The sequence below is a fragment of the Zonotrichia leucophrys genome, chromosome 14 (genome assembly GCF_028769735.1).
Source record: "Zonotrichia leucophrys gambelii isolate GWCS_2022_RI chromosome 14, RI_Zleu_2.0, whole genome shotgun sequence".
Classification (NCBI taxonomy): Eukaryota; Metazoa; Chordata; class Aves; order Passeriformes; family Passerellidae; genus Zonotrichia; species Zonotrichia leucophrys.
This window is the reverse complement of record NC_088184.1, coordinates 8553740-8575945: the sequence shown is the minus strand read 5'-3', so window position 1 is coordinate 8575945 and position 22206 is coordinate 8553740. Positions and strand designations below refer to the sequence as shown.

Genomic DNA, 22206 nt, shown 5'->3' with positions numbered 1-22206 from the left:
TTCCTGTAAGAGTGGGGTCCAGAGAGCAGCCAGGCAAAAGGAAGCAGAAAAGTGTCTGTATGCCTCCAGCCGCTCTTCAGCATCATGAGCTCTGCTCCTTATTTACTCTTCATCCATTTTTCTGCCCCTATTCACTTTTTTGCCTTATCCCTTCCATTTAACATTCTTCTTGTAATTCCCTTACAATATAGTAAGACTACAGTACTTTCATGGTGTTCACTTTCTTTGCAAATTAAATCCTTTGTATCACCTGTGGTAGCTTAGACAAGGTTTTTGGGGAAGGACTGCCAGCTACTTTGAGTATGCAGTGTCCCAGACAGGTTTCTACTTCTTCACCTGAGTTTAGAAACCTGCATTACAAGCATGCCCCAGAAACACCTAGATAATCGTTACAATATGTAGTTAAATTTTAGTGTTCAGTGAAGTGTTATTAAGTGGAGGCACATACAGTTTTTTGCATAAAGGGAGTGGGAAAGTTCAGATATTTCATTAATTCTGTGAAATTCATAGTCCTCTCCCTTGTCTACAGTACACATCCCTGCTTCTTCACCCAAAAGGCTCCCCAGACCCAGTTCCTGTGGACTGAAGTATATATGACAATAACTTTGAATGATCTAATCCTTTACCTGAAGGCTCCTTTGAGAGCAACTCTCTGTGTTTGCTGCTTTGTTGCTTTTAATCTCCTAAATCTGACCACAAGGGCAAATTTAATTCATTGGGAAAATCATAAGCACTGAGATATATAACTACTAAAACTAGAAAGAGCTGAAGAGCAGGAACAATATACCTGGCAGAGAGAGGCAGGGTTAGAAAGAATAAGAAACAGAACTCTGCATTATTTCTTTAACCCTTGAAAAATATTACCTAGCTCATAATGTGACCATTATGTGGAAAAAAAGACTGAAGCAAGAATCATTTCATATCAGCGCAAGTCAGTCTTGTGACTAAATTTCCAAATTGCAGTCTGTCACATTCTCTGCATTTAGCAGGACTAAATCTTTGCAAAACAAGTTTTTTAAGTCTATTAACCAACATTAACAGCTACTTGTATTTGAAGGAAATAACTGCTTACAAAAAAAAAAAAAAAAGAAGGAAACAAGTACCTGGTTAAAATTAATTTTCAGCTTTAAGTGGAAAGGCAGCCAACAACAGCAGGTCTTTTAGAAGACACTGCTTACTAGAACAGTTCTGACTGAAAGAAAGCCATAAAAGAAAGCTCTGTTTATTCTGCACTTGCAATGGATACCTCTCCCCTTGCAACCTGCAAATTGTACTTTAATGAGCAGTATCAGTTACAGGAGTATCATTCACAAGTTCAAGTGGAAAAGCTGATGAAGACTACATATATGATCATTTTGGATAATAAACAGGGGTTTGCATACACTCAAGGATCTTGGACTGAAAAAGGACATTGTTCTGTTTGTAATTTGTGGCTTAACTTCCTGTTGCGAATATTGTTGTCCTGTTACTATTTGCACAAACAGCATTTAACAGGACCCTGAGGGAAAACAAAAAGTATATCTGTCAGAGTATTGGGAATACCAGGAAACTAGAACATTGCTAGGGAGAACCAGTGAAAGGAAGAGAACTGGTTTGGTCAAAATCGTTATATGCAGTTTTCAAAATTTTTAACAAATAATTTCACATAAACTGAATACTTTTTAATGTTCCAGACAAAATACAGCTCTGTTAAAATCCACTGTAGCATGTTAAGGGTGTATTCTACAATGAACATACACAACCTGTGGACTATACAAGTGGCAATTAGAGACTTTTTCACCAATACCTGAAGAGGACACCACCATAAAGTTCCAGTTCCTCTTATACCTGCCCGTGCAGCCATTCCACACCACCTCAGCACTTTATCACTCTCCAGGGTAAAAGTCCTTTGTCACTGACATATTTTATGAAAATCCTTTCCCTAGGATTTTTCTCCTGAGAAGCTGAGAGGCCTCAGAAATGAAATGTAAAAAATAACCATCTGATGGCTGTGGAATGTGGTCTGGAAATGGGTTTACCAACAGGTGCATATTTGATTGGTTGCATGTGAATTGTTTTTAATTAATGGCCAACGACAGGCAGCTGTGTCACACTCTCTGAGTCTGTCACAAAATTTTATTATCACTCCTTTCTAGCCTTGTGATGTCTCCTTTCTCTTTTTTTAGTATATAATTTTCTTTTAATATAAAAAAAATAATAAATCAACCTTCTGAAACATGGAGTCAAGATTCTCCTCTCTTCCCTCGTCCTGGAGACCCTCAAACACCACCACAGTCATTCTGACAAACTTACTTTGGGGGGAAAAACCAACCAACAATCAAAAAAGCACTAAAAGACTAAACCCAAAAGTAAAAAAAACTACCTCAAAATAGTTAGAGATGAATTGCTTTGGGTGGAGTATTGACATATCAGCCCAGCAGAAGTGCCGTTTCAAGCTCATTCCTTATCACCGGCAGCTGCTGTTCCCTCGCCCTGCGCTGGCTGTGCCGCACGGGCAGGGACGGACACGCGGCCTCACCTGCGCTGTCGCACCTTGAACGCGGCTCCGGAGCCACTGAGCGGCTGCTTCTGCCGCAGGAGCAGGGCAGGGCTGCCGCGGGGACAGGGCTGACACTCAGGCAGAGAGGGAAGCAGGAGTCAGCGCAGCTCCCGTGCATTGCCACTGCTTTTGCAGGTTTGCTTTACTAACAGAGCATTACTAATGACAGGGGCTCAGCAATAAAATCCAGAACACAAAGATTTGGCTTTTAGATGTACATTAAGTATTCTCCATAGAAACGTTTCAGCCTTTGTAGGTTAAAGAGTAAGTCTGTGTGTTTTGAGGGAGTAACAGAGTGAAGCACCACAAAGAACACGAATACTGGAGCCCGAGATTTTCCCCACCTATTGAACACAAATTCCCGTTACCTGTTGTAACACAAAAAACTTACAACCTGGAACACGAAAATCTCACAACCTGGAAAGTACAGCGCCACATCCATTCACTAGCTAGCAGAACACCCAACACGCAACTTACACCAAACTGAAATGCCACGCTCGAGGCTGTGACCGCAGCCGGGCTGGTGCCACACCTCAGAGAGAAGGGTGACACACTGGCTAAATACCTCAAGGAAGCGTGGCCGGTTCTCCCGTGGGACCAGCGCTTCCAGCTGAAGGCAGAAGAAGCTCGGATGTGACCAACGGGCCGATAAAGCTGCGAGGCGCCGTTCGTGCAGCGGGGCTGACACCAAGCCCTGGGCGGACATTCACCTTGCAGCGAGCAGAAGCCGAGTACACCCCCGACATCCCGCAGCCCGACCCTTACGGTTCCATCACTCTGAATGAGCAGCAGCCCTTTGGAAGCGGCAGCACCTGTCGGGGCTGCGGCGGCTCCTCCCTGCCCCGTGCCGCGGCCCCGCTCGGACCCTGCCCCCGGCCGTGCCCAGCCTCTCCGGGACGCAGAGCCCCGGGCTGCCCATCGCTGCTCTTACCTCGCTCCCGGGCTGCCCGCCGGGACACGCTGCCCGGCCCCGCTCTCCCGCTCCAGGTGCCGCCGCCCCGCCCCGCCCCTCCCGCCGCCCGGGGCCGCCTGCGGTCCCCGTGTGGGGAACCCGCTGTTGCCGCCGGCTTCGCTTCCCTTCCCTTCTCCCCGAGCGGGCTGTGCGCGGAAACGCTCCCGCGGAAAGGGGAGCTGAGGTCCTGCTCGTACAGCTCAACAGACAGAAAAACAACAAAAACAGCCCCCGAAGTTCTTTGCTGATACCTACCGTGCAACACGTTGCTATGTTTCTATTTGAGCTCCAAGACGTTCACTCTCCTTCTCCCACGAATTTAAACATGCTTTCTTTTGGCCTGGGATAGCACCACCACCACAATAAAAGGACAGAGAGAAACAGTTTTCAGACACAGGATGCATTTCCTTAATCGCTGGATTAATCATTTGTAAAGAAAAGGAACAATCTTTCCTCACATATTTTTACTTGAATTAAAGGAAGGCTCTTCTAAGGGTGAAAAATTAGTTCATTGTAGTGAACTCCAGCATATGCTCTCTAGCATAATCCACAATTCCTGGACAGGGCGTTTAATACCAGCCCTTCCTGTACTCTGTATGCACCAGAAGGAGCTTCTCTTTTAGTCTGACACAAGAGATACTGATTTTTCTTGCCTTTCTCTTTTCCCTTCTTCTACCCATTTCATGCAGAGGTATGAAAAACTACAGACTGGACAAGGCTCCAGCTGAGCGTCAGGCAGGGTGCAACACAGAGTAGCCAACAAAATGTTGGGGTGGTGCTTCTGAGGTGAATTTCTATCCCACAGCAGGGATGACTGCCTCACCTTCCCTCACTCCACTGCAGCTGGACTCGGGGATCCCCCAGCACACTGCAGGCACTGCCAGGGCCCCTCACAAAGGCCGATGCTTTGGAGCAGGAGCATCCTCAAACTGAACAAGGGGCCAAACCGCCACCACTGGGGGAGCACAGACAAAGCAGGAAACAGGGTGAGGAGAAGGCTGCCTCTGCTGTCCCACACCTGTGGCCTGCCTTTTTCCTTTTTGCTAATACTGTATAGATTACAGAACCCCAGCTGCTTCTGTGTTGATGTAGCTTCTTATGCCATTTTGGCATATTTTATCTTCCCAGAAAACCACACATCTTGAAACTTCTACCAACCATTCCTAAGTAACTTCTCTGCTCAGCAAGACTAAAAATGCAAACAGATGAAAAATACCCTTGTCAGCCTTCGGATTAATGCCAGCAGGGAACTGGTGATAAATAAATCAATCTGCTCTGTGTTCAGAACCTGGGCTGGTGTAACTGCTGACTTTTACCAAATGACTAGTGCTTTTCCAGCTCCTGAACTCAGTAAAACATGTTTGTCCTGTACCAGACACATTCTACATAGACTTAAGTGAAGTTTTCTAATGCTGCTTTAAGATTAGGTTTTGCCCTAAGCAACATTCCTGGCATGGCTGCAGAGGACCTGGCTGCAGATCTCCTGTACTGCCCCAGAGCTCCCTGCACAACGCACAGGCCACAGCAAAAACATGAGATCCCCAAAATTAAAGCAATCACTCAGAACTTCCCTGAATGCTTAGAAGCATTTTTGAGCTGTGGCATTAGGAAGAGGAACCACACAAAAGAACAATTGTCCTGGAAATGGATGGTGTTACTAAATGTGACAGACCTATCTCCAGCATCCTGGGAAACAGAACATGGCACTGCCTTCCATGCTCAGCACAGACAGAGCTGCTGCTTTAAGGATAAGGAACACTGGACAAATGATATACAAGTGGAACTTACTGCATTCCCTGCATGTGACTGTTGTGGTCTGGTAGAATCATCCATTCTCTCCTCCTCAGCTTGTCTGTCTTCCTGTTTTTCCACCTGGGATTGCTGTGATCCATAAAATTCATTGAAACATTTCCAAGTGTCATAAAAGCTTTCTCAACTGCAAAAAAATAACATTAAAGAATGTTCTCACAAAATTCCTGGGGAAGTCAATCTTGTTTCAATTCCTCCAAACTTTATTTAAATTTGTTCTCATGGGATCATTAACACAATACTTCTCTAGAACACAGAGTTTCAGAAAGTCTCATTAACCTCAAGTGTATTGTTCAACTTTCCTCTTTGTATTCTTCATGGTAAAAAAATAAACATAAATAAAAAGTGAAACTGCCACCTCAGATGACACCCCAAGGCAGCTGTACCCTATAAATATTTGTATTTAGGGCCACACAAAGCCAGCTCATGCTTGGGTGGCTTCAAGGCACCAGTAACAGTGGGTACAAATGCACATTCTCATCCAGCCCATGAATCACACGCTCAGCACCAATGCTTAACAGCATCAAATGATTTTTCAGGAATGCTGCTGAGGGGTTTTATTCTCCATTCCCTGAGTTTTTCAGAATGATCAACTGGGAGTTGTTAAAATGAATCCCATGAAATGTGGCACTCAACCAAGGAACCACAATCACCTGTGCAAATGTGTATCACTGAGGTGTCCAGCTTTGTCACCAACACCCTGTCCTGCTGACACTCACAGCATCAGCCCTTGCTATACAAAAAATCCCACCTGCAAAAACCATCCTGATCTCTGAAATCTCTGAGATCTCTGAAAAGGAGAAGGGAAAAAGTAATAGGCCTCCAGAGTGACTTATAGAAGGATGAGGGCAAGTTATATGTTGTTCTCATCAGAAATAGCTAAAAATTAGCTATAGAATTGTAGAACCATCAAGGCTGGAAGACATCTTTGAGATAATCAAGTTCAACTACCAAAGATAAACCTGCTAGCACAAAGGCAAGAGCACCTCTATGGTGTGTTTCTTTGTTGGTTTTTTAAGTCATTCAGTGCAATAAGGAAGTTGCTGTGCTTTAATTCCATGTGTGTATTTCACAACAATTCCCCTTAAGATATACCTTTCACCTCTGCTGGTAACACAGATTACAAACATCAACATCTAAATTACTTTGAGAACTTTATTTTTATCAACAACATTTTATGGTTTTATTATGAAAACAGATTACCTACATAGATGGTTGCTAGCAAAGCAATTTGAAAAACGTATCTGAGCTGATGACACACAGCTAAAAGAAAAAAACATGCTCATTTGTGTCTGATTCAGCATTCTGAAGCCTAATAATGACCTATTTTTAAAACTTCAGAAAAATCCCTATCTTTTAACTATCAGTAGAATAAAGTAAGAAAGGCTAGAAATAAATTTTGTCCCCTCCATGTAAGGCTTTTGAGACTTCTGGAGGCTTCATTTCTTTATTTGTCACACATGCTGTTATTTTCACACAAAAGGCAAGAATTGTTCCAAGAAATAAGTCTCTCTGAGACGTTTTCTACAAGTTCACACAAAACCCATGCCTTGCTCTCAGATGGAAAAAAGGTTCAGCATCTACTGACTTACTTGCTCCAGTTCACACCAAGTTTTCACATTCAAGAGTAAAGCTGTGTTGTTTCCACTGCAGCCTGCACCACTGTGTCCAGCCCCAGAACAAGCCGTGGGTTGGGGCTTGTGACCTAATGGGAGTTGACAAAGCATGGGAATTTGTAAGTTTTTACAGCACCCAACACCAGCACGGGTAGTTAATACTGACGGAAGACATTGAAACTAAACTTATTTCCAAGCCAAACATCGGTGAGAGATGCCCAGCAGCCAGAACACCCCCAGCCTGCACCTGGGGTGCGGGAGCCCATTTTAGTAGAGAGAGCGGGGTGATGGCAGCAGTATTTATACCCTGCCGTGGATCTTCAGGGAGAGTTTAGAACAAGCCGGGGCTAAGAGGAACAGAAAGACTCGGCTGCCCCAAAGCGCGATCCTGTTGGCTGCGGGCGCCCCCGGCGGGCGTGGGCCGGGGGAAGGCGGCCCCGGGGCAGCCTCGCCCCACTCCCGGCAGCCGCCGCCCGGAAACGGCAGCACCGGCGCGGGGCTCCGGCTTCCCCCGCAGCCATGAGCGGGCTGGGGGCCGCCGCGGGGCCGGGATGGCAGCGGGACAGCGGCGGTGAGGGCGCGGGGCAGGCGGGCGGCGGCAGCTCGGCCGCAGGTGGCGGGGGGGATGCAGGCACGGTGCGGGAGCGGAGCAGCGGCGCTGCCCTCGGGCGCTGCGGGGTCCCGGTGCCGCGACCCCCGACCCGCAGCGCCCGTCTCTCCCTCGCAGGGCTCTCTCTGCTCGCCGAGGAGCCGCACGGCGCCGCACCTGTGGATTTCCTGCAGGAGCTGCCCAGCTGCCAGTCAGCGCGGAGGCGCCGCGGGGGCACCCAGGAGCGCCGGGCGGCCCCGTTGGGCACCAACGGCAGCCGCGGGGACGCGGCCCGGGCGCTGCTGCAGGAGAACGGAGAGCCGGCTGAGCGCCCTGCCCGAGAGCGCCCGGTGTGCATGGCAGACAAGAGGAGAGCAAGGTTAATTTTAAGCGTTTCTTCCTTGATTTGGTTTTTTAAATGACTTTTTCCTAAACACGAGCCAGGTGCGCTGAAAGGGTGAAGGAGAACTTGGCTGTGTCTGTTTCACCCTGTGGCATGTGATTCTGACAAGAAGGTGCCCGAGTGCTCTTGGCTGACGCGAGGGTGTGGCTGACTGGGGACAGAAGTAGGTTGAATTGGAAGAAATTAGGCAAAACTGAGAATTAACTGTAGCAAACAAACGCATTCTCACCGTTTTTCGTTTGGGGTTTTTGGTACTTTTTTTTTTCTCAGAGTTTTGTGCTTTCAAGGGTCACTGTGAGTTATCGGCATGAACACACACACCTCCCCCCGCTGCTATGCGAGTGCTGCTGCTCTTGAGTCTGCTAAGCTGCTCTTACACAATGCAGTGCTCTCTCTCTGCTGTGGCTCTGTACAGTTGATAGGAAGCTTCCCAGGACCTTTGCTTCTTTTTATCTTCTCCCCCCGCCCCATTCCTTTTTAAATGACTCTTTCCTGTGGGCTGTTCCTGCCCCCCGGGTGGTAACCCCCCGGAGGGACGGGTTGCAAAGACCTTGCTTTGCCCCGCCTGAATTTCAGTGCTTGTTTTCTCATGTCTCACTGCTGGGCTTAAAGCTGCTTTGAGGACAGTGATACAGGATGTGGTTTTGCACTGTCAGAATACAGCTCCACCTTTAAATCAGGTACACTGGTTCAGTACAAATTCTAGTTATGAACCAGAAGAGAGGTGGAAGTACAATTAATGTCTGGTACTCCAGGGAGAACAAGACCTACTCTATTGCAAGAGCAGTGGCAAACAGCCTGACCCTGGAGTTCAATTCTATAGGCTGTACACAAGAAACCGTAGAAGATCTAGGTCATGGTAAAGTGCTCGAGACCTTGAGTTTTTACTTGAAGTTGGGTATCTAAAGTTCAGCTCTTCAAGAAAAAGGAACTGGAGGGAGTAGTGGAGTTGCAATGTCCCAGGCTTGTTTACACATGTTAGCACTGAGAGATTTTTCTGGTGGGGCTTCCTGGCGCTTCTACAGATTGGTGATCTGCATTTGTGCAGCAGCTGCCAACACAAAGTGCTTGGCACAAACGTCCTGAGAGCTGAACACTCAACTTCTGTAACTCAGATGAATGTGCAGCCCACGCTTCTATTTACAATGCAAACCGAGCAGGGGCCAGACAGTTCTGCAGCGTTACAACACTGCAAACTGCAGCCTGTAGTTTGCACAGAATGAAATCTCTTGAGAGGAGCTGTATTTGCTCTTAAAGCTGAGGTCATCTGCTGCCTGCTTGATTGTTTGTATAGGTTTTATTTGACTTCATGCCAAAATGCTCGAGCCATGTGGAAACAGGCAACACAGCACACATGGCAGTGCATCTCTTGGGCACATGAGTAGGGTTGACTGCAAGTGTTAAAACTGAAACCTTGTTACCACAGCATCATGTCCTCATGGGTACTTACTTAACTGCTGCCCTTCTTCAGGGGCATCAGAGGCTGGAAAAGAATTTGCTGCATACAAGTCCATTTTCAAGCTATGTTTCTGTGAAGTTTAGCCTGGTTTTAAGGTTTCTTAAAAGAAACCACAAAATAAAAACTCTGAGCCACTCAGAATTCTCTTTGATGCTGTTGCTGACCAGGCAGCATTTTTTAAAATGCAAATGTACTCATATAGTATGAAAATCCATAAGTGAGTGGTTAAAAATTACAGACAGTGGCAGATTCTCAGTGTTTATTTGCAATTTGTTATTCAAACAGTGCATCCCCAGAGGTGGTGGCAAAAAATATTTTCTCAAATTCATTGAATTGGCACTTTCCAGCAAATATTTCAAAAAGCTATAATTGTCAATTTTGTTTTGTTGGGGTTTTTTTCTTTGTTTATTTGTTTTTTTCTCCAAGAGAGGTGAGTGTTTTTCATGAGACAGCTTGCCCTATTTGAATTAAGTTGATGCTGCCATTACCAACAAGATCAGATGGGGAGAGCTTGTGTGTCTGTAGCTATTTCCCTGAAGGCTGTGGGCAGGCTCCATCCTGCTAAGCCCTGTTACATGGAGTGAAAAATTATTTCTTGTGCTCAGTAACTGTATTCCTGGACTCTTAGGGACTCTCAGCAGGCTGAAACAGAACGTTTATCCAGATGGGAGAAGTGGAAAAGAACTAGCAGCAAATCATTGAAAAAAGCACTCAGTGAAGTCAAGGGCTTGTCATCTTACCTGGTGCTTTGGCGACGTGACATTCGCAGCATAGAAGGTATTTCTTGTCTGATGTCCTTGTCTCCTCTGGAAAGTTGCTTCTGTTATTGGCAGTTTTACCTGTGTGAGCATAGTTTCAGATATAACTACATATGCTTAAGAAGTTACTTTCTTTCCTTATTATTGCTGAATGTAAAATCCATTATATGATAGAAGGAAATATATTGGAAAAAATTAATAATATGTCCAACCTGCATTTCAGTTATATTGCTAAAAGTCTGTAGTACTTAAAACTAGCTTTAACAATGTTTCTTTGGTTCAGTGAAACTGATTTTATAATCTGCTCTCTCTGTATTTTCAATGGTTTTATCACCTTAATTATTGGCACATGTTTCTTTTATTCCCAGGGAAATTTGGTACTGGTATCCAGTCCTACTTCTCCTTCCTGCGCTTTCTGGTCCTGCTGAACTTCATCATTTTTATCCTGATGTTCAGTTTTGTTGTTCTTCCCACCATAATTTCTACATTTGGACTATTCAACAGTACTGTTGCTTACATTCCTCCAAAGAACATAGGTAAACATCTTCTCTATGTACAGCTGTCGTAAGATTCCCCCTTTCCATCAGCTTCTTCTCCACCTCCCAGAAAAAAAGGAAAGCCTTTTTATAAGAGTGTGGCATGTTTGAATTAATGTGATCTTGCAGTTCAGTGGGCATTACCATTTGAGTGACTTTTCATACCTTTCTTTTGACAGATGTTATCTGCACAATTTATAAACCTAGTGGTAATAAGGGACTTGTGTACTTCTATACTTACCTCAAAGATTTGCTCAGTGGCACTGTAAGTAATTAGTTGGGTTTTTTAAATTGTGTCTCATGTTGCATTTAAAATTAAAAAAAAATACTTGTGGAATGAAGCTTTGATAATTTTGAAAAATTGTAAGGGATATGAATCACTGGGGTATGTTATTTCTGAGCAGGGCAGTTTTCAAACTGACTTTTACTGAGTGAGCACAAGGCCTGGCTGGCCACGTGCTGCAGCCTGTGCCTCTCCTCCCCAGCTGCTGCCCCTCATTATTCTGGAGCACACTGCCTATTGTGCTCTCTGTGTAGGGTCCCAGTGTCTGTGTCCTGCAGCTCTTTGATTGGAGAGGGGAGGGATTTTAAGCACACAGTGCCTGCACTACAGTTTGGTAGAGGCAATGGCAGTATTTGGAAGCTACAGACTTGTAGCTTGCTGGGGCCCTAATTTTAAATTTCCAAAATTTACTTGCTTAATGCCATGTTGCATTGTTTGGGGCAGTTGCTGCTGTTACAAATTCTATTCCAACTTCATTTTCACAGGGATTCCTTGAAGTGACAAGTTTGTTTTATGGCTACTACTCAATAGATGCTGTATGGATCAGTATCATGAGGTACAATTTGCCACTGGCATACCTGTTGGCTACATTTGCCTACCTTGCCTTAAGTTTCCTCTGGATAATAAAGAGGTAAAGATGTTGGTGTTATTTACTGTTACTTGTTGTACAGTTTAGATTGTATTCCTTCTTGAAGGGAACATACTGTTTTCTTGAGCTGTTTGTGTGGAATGGGGAGTCTTTTGCCTGAGGGTGCAGTGCCTCAGTAGCCTTTGGAATGCTTGGGAACAAGAAAACAATTTGAAGTATCAGTTTTTCATATGTATGCATACCTATAAGTAAAAGCCCCTCAACTATACTGCATTTGTTGGAGGACTTTTTTAGGGGTTTCTGGTTTATTTGTGCCATCTCAGTTTCCTTTGCTGGGTCTGGGTGAGGTGAGAAGGTGTGACTGTCCTGAAGTGCAGGTGGGAATAACCTGTATCAGTCAGGGTCAGCTGCTGCAGAATCTCACACTGAAAGAGTCCCAGACTGGCTGGTGCTAAGCAAAGCTCACTGTGAGGGTCTTTGATCAGCCAGGTTCCTTGTGTGTGTTTTTCCTGTGCATAAAATACATCTTCTCACATTTTTTCTCTAGGTCTGTGGAAGGCTTTAAGCACAACTTAGTGCACGATGCAGATCCATTTCAGAGTTACTGTAACAAAGTCTTTGCAGGCTGGGACTTCTGCATTACAGACCCCAATGCAGCCCGGCTGAAACATCGCAGCTTGCAATATGAGCTCCAGGTGAGTAACTTCTGCTTTTTGTGATTCTGGTTTCATACAGCTTGGATGGCTAAAACAGAGATGTGTGCAGTTTTGCAGATAAGGGAATAAAGTTGAGAAGGATTGAAGTTGCCTGTTTTGGGGGTGCAGCCCACATCCTCTTGCATGCTTTCTAGGTAGCTGGTGCAGCGTGAGAAGGATTGGCACGGATGTTGTTGGCCCTTCCCCCGTGCACTGGGGACCCACGCCAGCCTGTAGCTGCTTTTCTTATCTGCCTCTTCCTCACGCTCCAGTCCTGCTTCCTGTGTTAGTTTCTGCATAGTCCAACAGGAAAAGCTGTCCCAGCTGCAGGCAATACCCTGCAGGGATGAGTTGGAGTGTTCTGGGGTTTAAGCATGCAGTGCAGTCAGGAGCAGTTTGGGGAGAAATAAAATTCAGATGGTGCTCTTTGTACTGCTTGAGAGTATTGTTGCAGTAAGAAGATACTGAAAAATTCTCACTAGGTGTCTTTGGCACACATGCACATACAAAATGCTGATGGAGCTATAGATTTCCCAAATCATAAAGCACTGAAAAAAGTCTGAAAGCTTCTTTTGGTAAAACAAGGACCTTCTTTTTGCCCTCTGTACACTGGAAGCAGAGATTTGTGTAGTGAAAATATTACCTTTGAGAAGATGCTTCCACTTCAAACCACAAAGCAGTAATTACAGACTTCATAAATTACAGTGAGTTGCTTTCTGCTCTAATGAAGTTCACAGTCATCTATTTTCATCGTAGAATCAGAACTTCCTTCACTTGCTACACTTTTGCCTCCAGAACACACATCTTAGAAGAACTAGCCCCTTAATATTACTGTTTGATGGACATAAGTCCTCAGAAAATACTCTCATATAGGTGTTATGTAGGTTTGCCCAGGTTAAATTGCCCTCACCGGAGATACTGTATTTTCATAGCACTTAAGGTGAAATACACCAAGTTTACATGACAAGCTGCTCAAGACTGTACTTCCTTCTTTCAGTGCCATCCCCCCGTTTTCCTTCGCAAAGAGTAGAAGGGATTTTGAGCCATAGTTACTTACCTGCAGAAGTAACGAGATGAGTGACTGGTTTACCCATTTCAGAGTTTAGTTTCAAGCTGAGATCAGTCTCTCTCAACAAACAGGCAAACTGTCTGTGCTCAAGGAAATGTGTTACTGATACAGTAGAGAGAAGAGGATTGCAGGACAGTTGTATTTGGCTACAGAGCCCTCAGCTCGAGGTGGCTGAGCACACAGGTGCTTCCATTCTGCATGGACCTGTTTTGTGAAAGAAAAGACATTCTGTTCTGTGTGCTTGGGCAGGCACTGGACTGACTCTCCTGGAACAGGCTACAGATTTGCACTTCTCAGGGGAAGAAGACATGGTGTTAAGTGTTGTATGCTTCATCAAAAAACTGCATCTCTTTTTTCTTTTCTTTGTAGATGGACTTGCAGGAAGAAAAACTGAAGCAAAAAATAGCTGAGAGGAGAACGAAAGAAAAGCTTCGCATCTACTCTCTGAGAATATTTATAAATATAATTGTCATTGCCATTTTATCAGGATGTTTTTACTCAATTTATAGAGTAACTGTCTTCTCTCAAGAAAACTCCAATGTGAGTATAAGAAATGAGACTAGGACAGATTTGGTGAAGGCTGGTGATTACAGCAAGAGGAACTATTGTGAAAGAGTCAAGTATCTTAATATAGCACCTTTCATGCAGGGATCTGAAAATGCTTTCTACAGACTAAGATTTTTTTTTTAGTAGATGAGAGCAGGAAATATCAAGAACCGTGTGCCAAAAAAGCCTCCCCAGTGATGTCTCCCATTGCTGCAGAGGCTTCAGTGTTGAGTGTCTTGGAGCTGACAAGAAGAGCAGCCCTCACTGCCTTTCCCTTGTAACTGTGCTCACCTCACTGACCTGCTGGGTCTGGACAGTGAACTGGCTGGGAGAGCTGACCTGGTTAAATCAAACTTCATCATGATCAGTTTCATGGGATCTGGTTCGCTGTCAGCTGCAAAAATGCACTTCAGGGGAAGGCAGAGTGAAGATTGTGATCTGTCTTGTGGGGAAACAGGAAGGCTTTGATCACACAGCAGTTTTTAGAAGCAAATGTTCTTGCATCACTAGCAGAAAGAATCAGGTTGAGTTGGTTTCACCTCTGGCAGGACAAGCAGATGGAAAGAGTGGTTCAGAAGCAGAACAAAGCAGACAAACTTCTGTTGTGACAGCTTCACAAAAGTAATTGACTTCTCTCTAGGACCCCAGGGTTTGATTAGTCTGGTAGAAATGGGGACCACAATTTTTTTCTCCTCTGTGTAAGTTCCTGGTGTAATGGATTTAACTGTTCACAAGGAAAGTTGTGCTCATGGTGGACCTGACTCTGAACTTCTGTAAACTGCCAGGATTGCAGGGACAGAAGCAGGAAATGGGGGCTAAATGAGTTTATGTGTCAGAGATACTGTTTGAGGGCAGAGAAGAGGATAGCACAACACTGAACAACTTCAAGAACAGCTTCACTTACTGTGGGCTTTAAGTAGAAGGGCTGATATCTTGACCTTGTCTTAATGAGCAGTTAGAGGAGCTTGTCAGGATGGTAGGAAAGTCAGGGGAGTTGCTTAGCACCAGTAAGACTAAATTGAAAAGTGTCTGCACTTGGAATAGCTGTAAAACCTGGTAGCCTTGGTGCTGGTTAGCAACAGTCAGACACAAACCTTGGTGAGTTTAACCTCTTTAAACAGAAGCTTTAAGGAAGCTCAGAAATACTCTTACCTGGAGGGGGAGGGAGTTCCTGATGAAAGGAGCAGGAGAAAGCAAGGGTGTGTAGCAGCAAACTGCACAGATAGCGGGGATCAGGCTCCTGTAAAGGATAGAGATTTGTTCTCCATGAAATTTGCTTGTCTGGAGGTGTTCAGAATCAGCCCTGGGTTTGCCATTCATGTTACACCTGGTGTTGATTCTTGTTGCCAATGCAAATGTCAGTGGAGGATGAAGACAGAGTAAAAGATGCTGGGCAAGGCAGGCTGGTGTGTAGCTGGGGACAGCACGCTCAGAAATGTGTGTTTCCCTAAGCATTGTGTTTGTCTCATCTCTTCTCCTGCAGGACATTGGCAATGCAAACTCCCAGGTTAGTCTCTTAGTGCAGTATTTGCCTTCCATGGTGATCACACTGGCCAACTTCATCGCTCCTCTGATCTTTGCATTTCTGATCACATTTGAAGAGTATACACCAGCCTTTGAAATCAAGCTGACACTCTTGAGGTAAAGATCTTTTTATTGTGGCTTTGGATGTTTCAACCACTTGTTTTTGGTAGGCTGTATATATTGTAACATTGAAATGTCAAGAAGCAGAGAAGCTGGCACTGGAAACCAAGGAGGCATTGTTTGGCCAATGTTTAGTTGGAAACTTTAAATCTGGGAACAATGTGTTTTGATGACAGTACACTGCAGTCATCTCAGTGTCCAAGTTTTTTTCTTGGTCCCGTTTAGCTGTGTGGTCTGGACATCTTCAACCTGAATAAATAGTCAGTAGAGAACTTGTGGCTGCAGAGCTGGATTCACTGCTTTGTGTGCAGCAGTTCCCTGAATGAGCAAAAGTGAGTGTACAGCAGTGACTGAAGCACAGCTTTGCTCAAGGCAGAAGTTAAAAGTTTTGGGGTAAAAGATGTGTCAGTGTAAGAGCTGGTATTTTGCAGCTTGAGGCAGTAAGATCTGGGTTGAAGCACCTGAACTCTGCAAGTCAATGCTTTGTATTTGTGATTTGGCCAAGTGCTTCAGAAGGCCTGAAGCTACATGAAATGGAAATGCTGCACACAGAACAGTACCTGAGGGAATTGCAACCCATTGCAGCATCAAGATCTGCAGCTGAAATGACTGATCTAGGAACACTTGAGAAAAGAAACAAGGGATTGTAGCCTAAAGCTGGGAAGGTCAAAAGTAATTTTAACTTACTGCTAAGGAAAGAAATGTGTTTATTATCTGGCTGGCTGCCCTGTTAAAGGTCTGCATGACCGTTCTGTGTTTTAAGGCTTCCTTGGACTCCTGCACAAGGTGTTAAATGGCTTTTTTTGGCACATTTGGAGTTAGGTTTTGCCTCTCTTGCAGGTGTGTCTTCGTGCGGTTGGCCAATATTGGCGTTCTCTTGTTCTCACTGTGGAGTCAGATCTCCGACTGTGGCAGTGACAAGTGTAAGCCCTGTGGATACAATTACAAGCTCTATCCTGTAAGCAGATTTATCTTGGTGTTTAATCATCTGAGCTTGTGAAGGGAGATTTGTTTTCCATGGGAGTTGCTTGTCTAGAGGTGTTCAGTAGGAGCCCTGGGGTTGCTGTTCATGCTACGCCTGGTGTTGATTCCCACTGCTCAGTGCAAACCAGTGCAGTGGTTACACATCTGTCCTTTGCTTGTCTAAAACTCTGATTAGAGTTGGTCCAGTGGCAGATGATTCCTTAGCACAGACTTTCTGTCCACCATGAGGATTGTCTGAGGTAGCTGTGTTTTGGAGATGTTGTGCTACTGCCTTTTGTGGCATTGAGGCAAATGGGTTTTCCTCAAAAGAAAACAAAAACACCCCAAAAAAACTCCCCAGCCACCAAAACCAAACCAAACCCAGCCACACCCCCCCTGCCCCACCTCACAGAAAAACCCCAAAACCAAACAAAAAAAAAAAGTGAAAAGCTTAGCATGGGAACTTTGAAACACTTGAGTATTTTAGAAATTGGAGTTAATAGCATTTGAACCTTCATGGTGTTAACTGAGATGATTATTGCTTTAGTAGTAGACAGATTGTTCACTTGTTTATTTAGACTTCTAATCTTGTTTTTCCTAACTTGTCTTTACAGTGCTGGGAATCTGATGTTGGGCAAGAAATGTACAAACTGATGATATTTGATTTCATTGTAATTCTTGCTGTGGCCCTGTTTGTAGACTTCCCCAGAAAGTATGTATCTCTGCTTTTTGAGCATATTTTTACAAATGACATATGAAACACATTTTCTTTTTTCTGCTTTAAATTCCCCATACTGCTAACCAAATTACTATTTTTAAAATAAAGCATAAACATATTTCTGGTGGTTTGAGCACCTGTTTGCTATTCACATGGCTGGATAGGTTTTGATATTTGAGAGCTTTTTGCTTCAGACCTTTTCTGTTATGTTGTCTAATGCTTCAATGCTAAGTTGTGCGTGTTTCAAATGTGTTAGAATGCATCTCAATTCTACAACTTCAGTTTAGGACTAAAAATATTCTTTGGTTTCAGGTTGTTAGTTACTCATTGCTCTTGGAAGCTTGTTCAGTGGTTTGGAGATAAGGAATTTGCAATTTCTGACAGTGTCCTGGAAATCATTTATGGGCAGACTATTTGCTTCATTGGAACCTTCTTTTCACCACTTCTCCCTGCAATAGCAACGATAAAATACTTCATCATCTTCTATGTTAAAAAGGTAATGAGGGCATGTGCTTGATAAAGAATTGAGTACATCTCTGTGGTTTTTGTAATGCAGGCATATAGATATGCAGGGATTTAAAACCAACAAAAAACCCTAAAACCACCTGTAGATGCAGTGGATGGATTGAGCCAATGATATTCCATTTTCAATAAGATTTTGTGCTTTTAACAGACAGTAGAATTTTGCTTTGAAATCAAGCAAAGCCACATTTCAAATTATTTGCCTTTATTTAAAAGAACAGCTTTTTATGTAACAAAGCTAGTTTATAAGACTTTTGTGCAGTAATCTATTTACTAGCAACACAGCTTAAAACTTGGACAAAATTTTGCAAAACTGCTAAAAATTTGGGAGCAAAATGGAAAATCCAAGCTGGGATGGATGTTTATGTGATTTCTGACTATCAGAAGTTTTGCTCAGTGACCACACTGCTCCTTCTGCGCCTCCAATTCTTGCTGATACTTTAGGTCTTGCAAGAGGGGATGTATCCAGAGAAGCTGTGGCTGAACAAAGCCAACAGCAGTGCTATGGGTCATACACCAAATGGTTGGTGCTGTTGACTCTGTGCACGTGTGTGAGGTCCTCTGGATCAAATTCTTACACAAATTAGGAGACATTGACTTATACTAAAATGTGAGGCAATCTTGTCTTAGCCCTTCCCAGCCCATACATATCAAAGGAGGTGGTGGCTGGTGGCATGTTAGAGAATGGAAAATTCAGTTGCTGGGGGAAGTATATTTGGGTGTATCTCTAGATAGATGTACTGGTAACAGTTTCACTCACCTTCCCTCTTCAGATTGTTTTGATACACACACGTAAGCCTGCAGCAAGGCCTGTAAGGGCATCAAGTTCCAACTTTTTCTTCCTGGTGGTGCTGCTGATTGGGCTCCTCTTGGCTTTTGTCCCTGTGGGATTCAGCATAGCACGGTAAGTAACAATTTTAAGTTTCTGTGAAGTTGAAACTTATTCCAAGCCTGTCAGTTCTGTAAAAGCAGACACACAACTTTAGAATGATTAATGGAATAAAATCTATGTGTTGTAACACATAAACTTATAGCTTAGTTCAGGAAAACAAAAATTACAGTTTTGTAGACATAGGACACTTTTACTGCATCACCAAACTGGTGCTGGGTTTGTGCTGGATTATTTTATCTTTACATTTTGGTGTAATATCTTTCTGTTCTGCTTCTTTGACAGTATCCCCTCTTCCAAGGCTTGTGGGCCATTTAGGAATTTTAACACTTCATGGGAAGTTATTCCAGATACAATACTTCAGTTTCCAACAGGCCTGCAGCAGTTCCTTTTTGGCATTTCATCAGAAGCCTTTGCAGTGCCTTTTTTTGTGATCCTTTGGTGAGTACTGTGGAGATTTGATTCCCTTATTCAACTTCATTTCCTTCCTTACTGAACTCACACCAAGCCTCTATTAGGCCAGATTTCCCATTTGCAGTCAAAAGCATCAAAACCCATAGGAATCCTCAGCCCTTTTGTCTTTGCCCATGTGTTCACATTCATCAGCTTCCATTTCCTCTTGCACATCCCATATTCAACCATGTCCCTCTCAAAAATGTTAACTGTGAATCCTCTGCAGATTAGTACTGTAAGCCCTGTGATCACTACTCCTGTCCACAAACCCTAGTCTGAAAAAACAAAACTCCCAAAGCAGTCATTCTGTAAGATAAAATTCAGTGTAAAATAATAGTATTTTTAAGGTTGGATGTCACCTGTAGAGAGAGTCTAACCTAATTCTCCTGTTCAAAACAAGCTCAAGTAGAGCAGGAGCCATACCCAGTTAGATTTTCAGTATCTCCAAAGCTACAGAGCCTGCACAAGACTGTTCCAGGGTCTGGTCAGTCTTCCAATAAAAAGAGGTGTTTTTCTTAAGTTTAAATGCAGTTTTTTGCATTTCAGTTTAGTAAACTGTTTGCAAATTTTGGAGCCTTATTACCTGATGCTTTCTCAAACTTCTATGCTTGAAAAACCACGTGGCTTATTTAGGACTCCACCCAGCCCTTCCTTTTTGTAGCACACATTTCTGTGTTCTCCTGAACTGAGCTTCTTATTACATACATAGGAAATTTCAAGTCCTCCGTTTTTTTTGTTGTTTACAGCATCATTATGTTCTCTGTTTTTGTTTGTAGTTTACAGCATCATTATGTTCTCTGTTTTTGTTTGTTGTTTACAGCATCATTCTGTTCTCAGTTTTTGTTTGTTGTTTACAGCATTATTATGTTCTATGTTATTGCCTTGGCTCGAGCACACAAACGAGTGGTTGAACAACTGAGAGAACAACTGGTTTTGGTAAGATCTGACCCAACACTTTACTCACACAACAAAGAGAACTTTAGGGGTACAGAAATGAGAATATTGGTTTTCATAGTCTCCTGGATATTTGGTGTTTGCAACAAGCAGTAAAGAATGTTTTACAAATTACCCAGAAAAAAACCAAAAGCATTGTGGTATTTCTCAGTGGAGTTGATTTTCTTGGGTACCAGCTGCAACTGCAACAAGGCCTGGTTATATCAGGCAACACACATGCAAGAGATGTGCCCCTGAGAAGCTGTGTCCCTGTTTGTCATCTGTTGCCTTATTTAAATCCAATTATCTGCATGGGTTTTTTTCTGCCAAAGAACTTGAATCCTGTGTTTCCTGTCCTCTTCACCATCTTGCACAACCTCCACTTCTGTTTCCTTCTCTGCCCTCACAAACAGGCACCCAACTCATTACCCTGCCCTCCAGGTCTGTATTTCTGCTGCATCTTTTTGGTCTTGCTCTTGAGTGTAGGCCCAGAGATGCTTGAGCAGGTACTGAAAGTGGAACAAGTCAGCACTGAGAGCCCTTTGGAGAAGGTGCCAGTGCAGAAATGCTGCTTTGTGGCCATCCCAAGCCACTGCCAGGTTTGGCAGCATTCGTGTGCTGTGATCTGACAAACTGCTGGAGTTAGAACTCAGCAGTGAGACTTCTCACTTTCTTATTAAATAGCCCATTTCTGGATATGTGCTTTTTTTCAGATATGGCATTTAACAACCTGTGTGCAGAAAAACACTTACTGGGGGGAGCTTTTTCAGGAGTGAGGAATTTAGGAACAAAAGCCTTCCTGCTTTTTTGAAGTGTTCACAAATCAGATGGGAATTCTAAAAATTCTTCTGTGGTTTTTATTTTTGCTTGCTTGCTCTTGTTCAGCTTCCTGGAAGAATGGTTTTAAATTTTGAGGTGTGTGACGTGTTTTTACTAGGCTCAATGCAGAACTGTTCATATGTAACCTGAGGTGAGATAAATGAAGTCAAGGGCATTGTGAGCTTGAAGTTGTTGAGGCAGTTGAGAGTGTGTTGAGGGAGTACAGTTGGTGAGTGCACCTATTTCTAATGAAGAAATGAGCTGTTGTAGATGACTTGTATTAACACTGTTCATGTGGAACATTCTTGTTCTTCTGTCTTTCCAGGAGAGTCGTGACAAGATGTTCCTAATCAGAAAAATAACAGAAGCTCAGAAGTAACCTTGAAAACCACGCAAGCCCAAAGAACTTGACTTCCTGAAACTCCGAGAACAAGAAGATAACAGCAGAAGTATTTGCAGCGTCTAAAACCTGAGCAGCTGACTGGCACCCTGGGACTGTGGTCTGTGTAATGGGTGCTTGTGGTCTGAGGCTTAACGTTTCCAAAACTTGGAAATTCAGCTAATTTATACTGTGTTAGGGCTGTTCAAAAAAGGATGCTTTAACACTCATACAGCTTCAGGGTTGTTGGGATTTGATCCCTATTTTTCAGGGAGTTTGCGTAAAATGTGATCAGAACTGAAACCCTTTTGTACTGTTTTTACACATTATGCTATAAGAATCCTGAGAGAGGGAAAAGGTATGGTTTTATATGATTTCAATGCCTTTCATTTGCTTTGGTTTTAAAAACAAGTATGTATGGAAGTATGTTGAAATAGTGCATAGGAAAAGAAAGTATGGCAAGGGTTTGAAATCGATATTTTTAGAGGTGAGGGTTTGCCATTTATGCTGGTCTAAAGTAAAAAGAGCAGTTGAACACTGGATAACTGATCATAAAATGGTTCAGAGATAACAAACTAATAAAAGAGCTCTGAATAAACACTTGGGGTAGGAAAAAGCTAGCAGGCACAGCACTACTGGGTCACCAGCCTTGATGCTGTGGAGGGGCCTCGCTTTTTTTAAACTTTTTAAGTCATTATTATTTGTTTTTTGTTCTTGCATGAACATCTTGACTACTGGTCTATGTGTTTTAAAATGTGAATATTTCAGAGTTAAATTATTGCTTGGCAATAGTGTGCCAGTACCCCTTAATTTCTCATTTTCTCTGTCTTACGTGAACTGCTGGGACCGTGTGTATCAGACAGCCGTGTGTCCCTGTAGGCCACTAACCCAGTCCTTTATTTAAAGACTGTGATTAAGGATTTCTTGTCCAAAACTTTTATTGTTTGAAATCTGCGTTAGTCCGCTCTTAGTTAATGTGAAACACTATCTTTTTAATATAATATTTTGGAATGTTTTCTGTGCTCATTTTAAAGGAATGACCG

The 22206-nt window shown here is 43.5% G+C and overlaps 2 protein-coding genes across 9 annotated transcripts in view; one reads left to right on the top strand and one right to left on the bottom strand.

The window, feature by feature from the left end:
• Nucleotides 1-7770, bottom strand: part of TMC5 (transmembrane channel like 5) — a 27886-nt gene extending 20116 nt beyond the window's left edge. For 3 of the 8 annotated variants that reach the window (XR_010442022.1, XM_064725786.1, XM_064725793.1), the window contains exon 1: nucleotides 3105-3412. The gene's annotated coding sequence lies outside the window, so the exon portion shown is untranslated. Of the gene's footprint in view, nucleotides 1-1786; nucleotides 1909-3104; nucleotides 3413-3470; nucleotides 3560-3746; nucleotides 3832-5279; nucleotides 5428-6892; nucleotides 7006-7102; nucleotides 7300-7682 lie in introns of those variants that run through there. The other 5 variants (XM_064725790.1, XM_064725789.1, XM_064725787.1 and 2 more) reach the window with 5 other exon arrangements.
• On the top strand, nucleotides 7397-22206 carry TMC7 (transmembrane channel like 7). The gene is made up of 16 exons (XM_064725794.1): nucleotides 7397-7487; nucleotides 7644-7884; nucleotides 9996-10144; nucleotides 10494-10661; nucleotides 10841-10926; nucleotides 11430-11575; nucleotides 12081-12228; nucleotides 13667-13837; nucleotides 15327-15484; nucleotides 16328-16445; nucleotides 17065-17162; nucleotides 17481-17664; nucleotides 18464-18594; nucleotides 18865-19020; nucleotides 19890-19968; nucleotides 21110-22206. Exons 1-16 carry the CDS (start codon nucleotides 7436-7438, stop codon nucleotides 21161-21163), a joined length of 2139 nt encoding a protein of 712 aa, XP_064581864.1. The 5' UTR covers nucleotides 7397-7435; the 3' UTR covers nucleotides 21164-22206.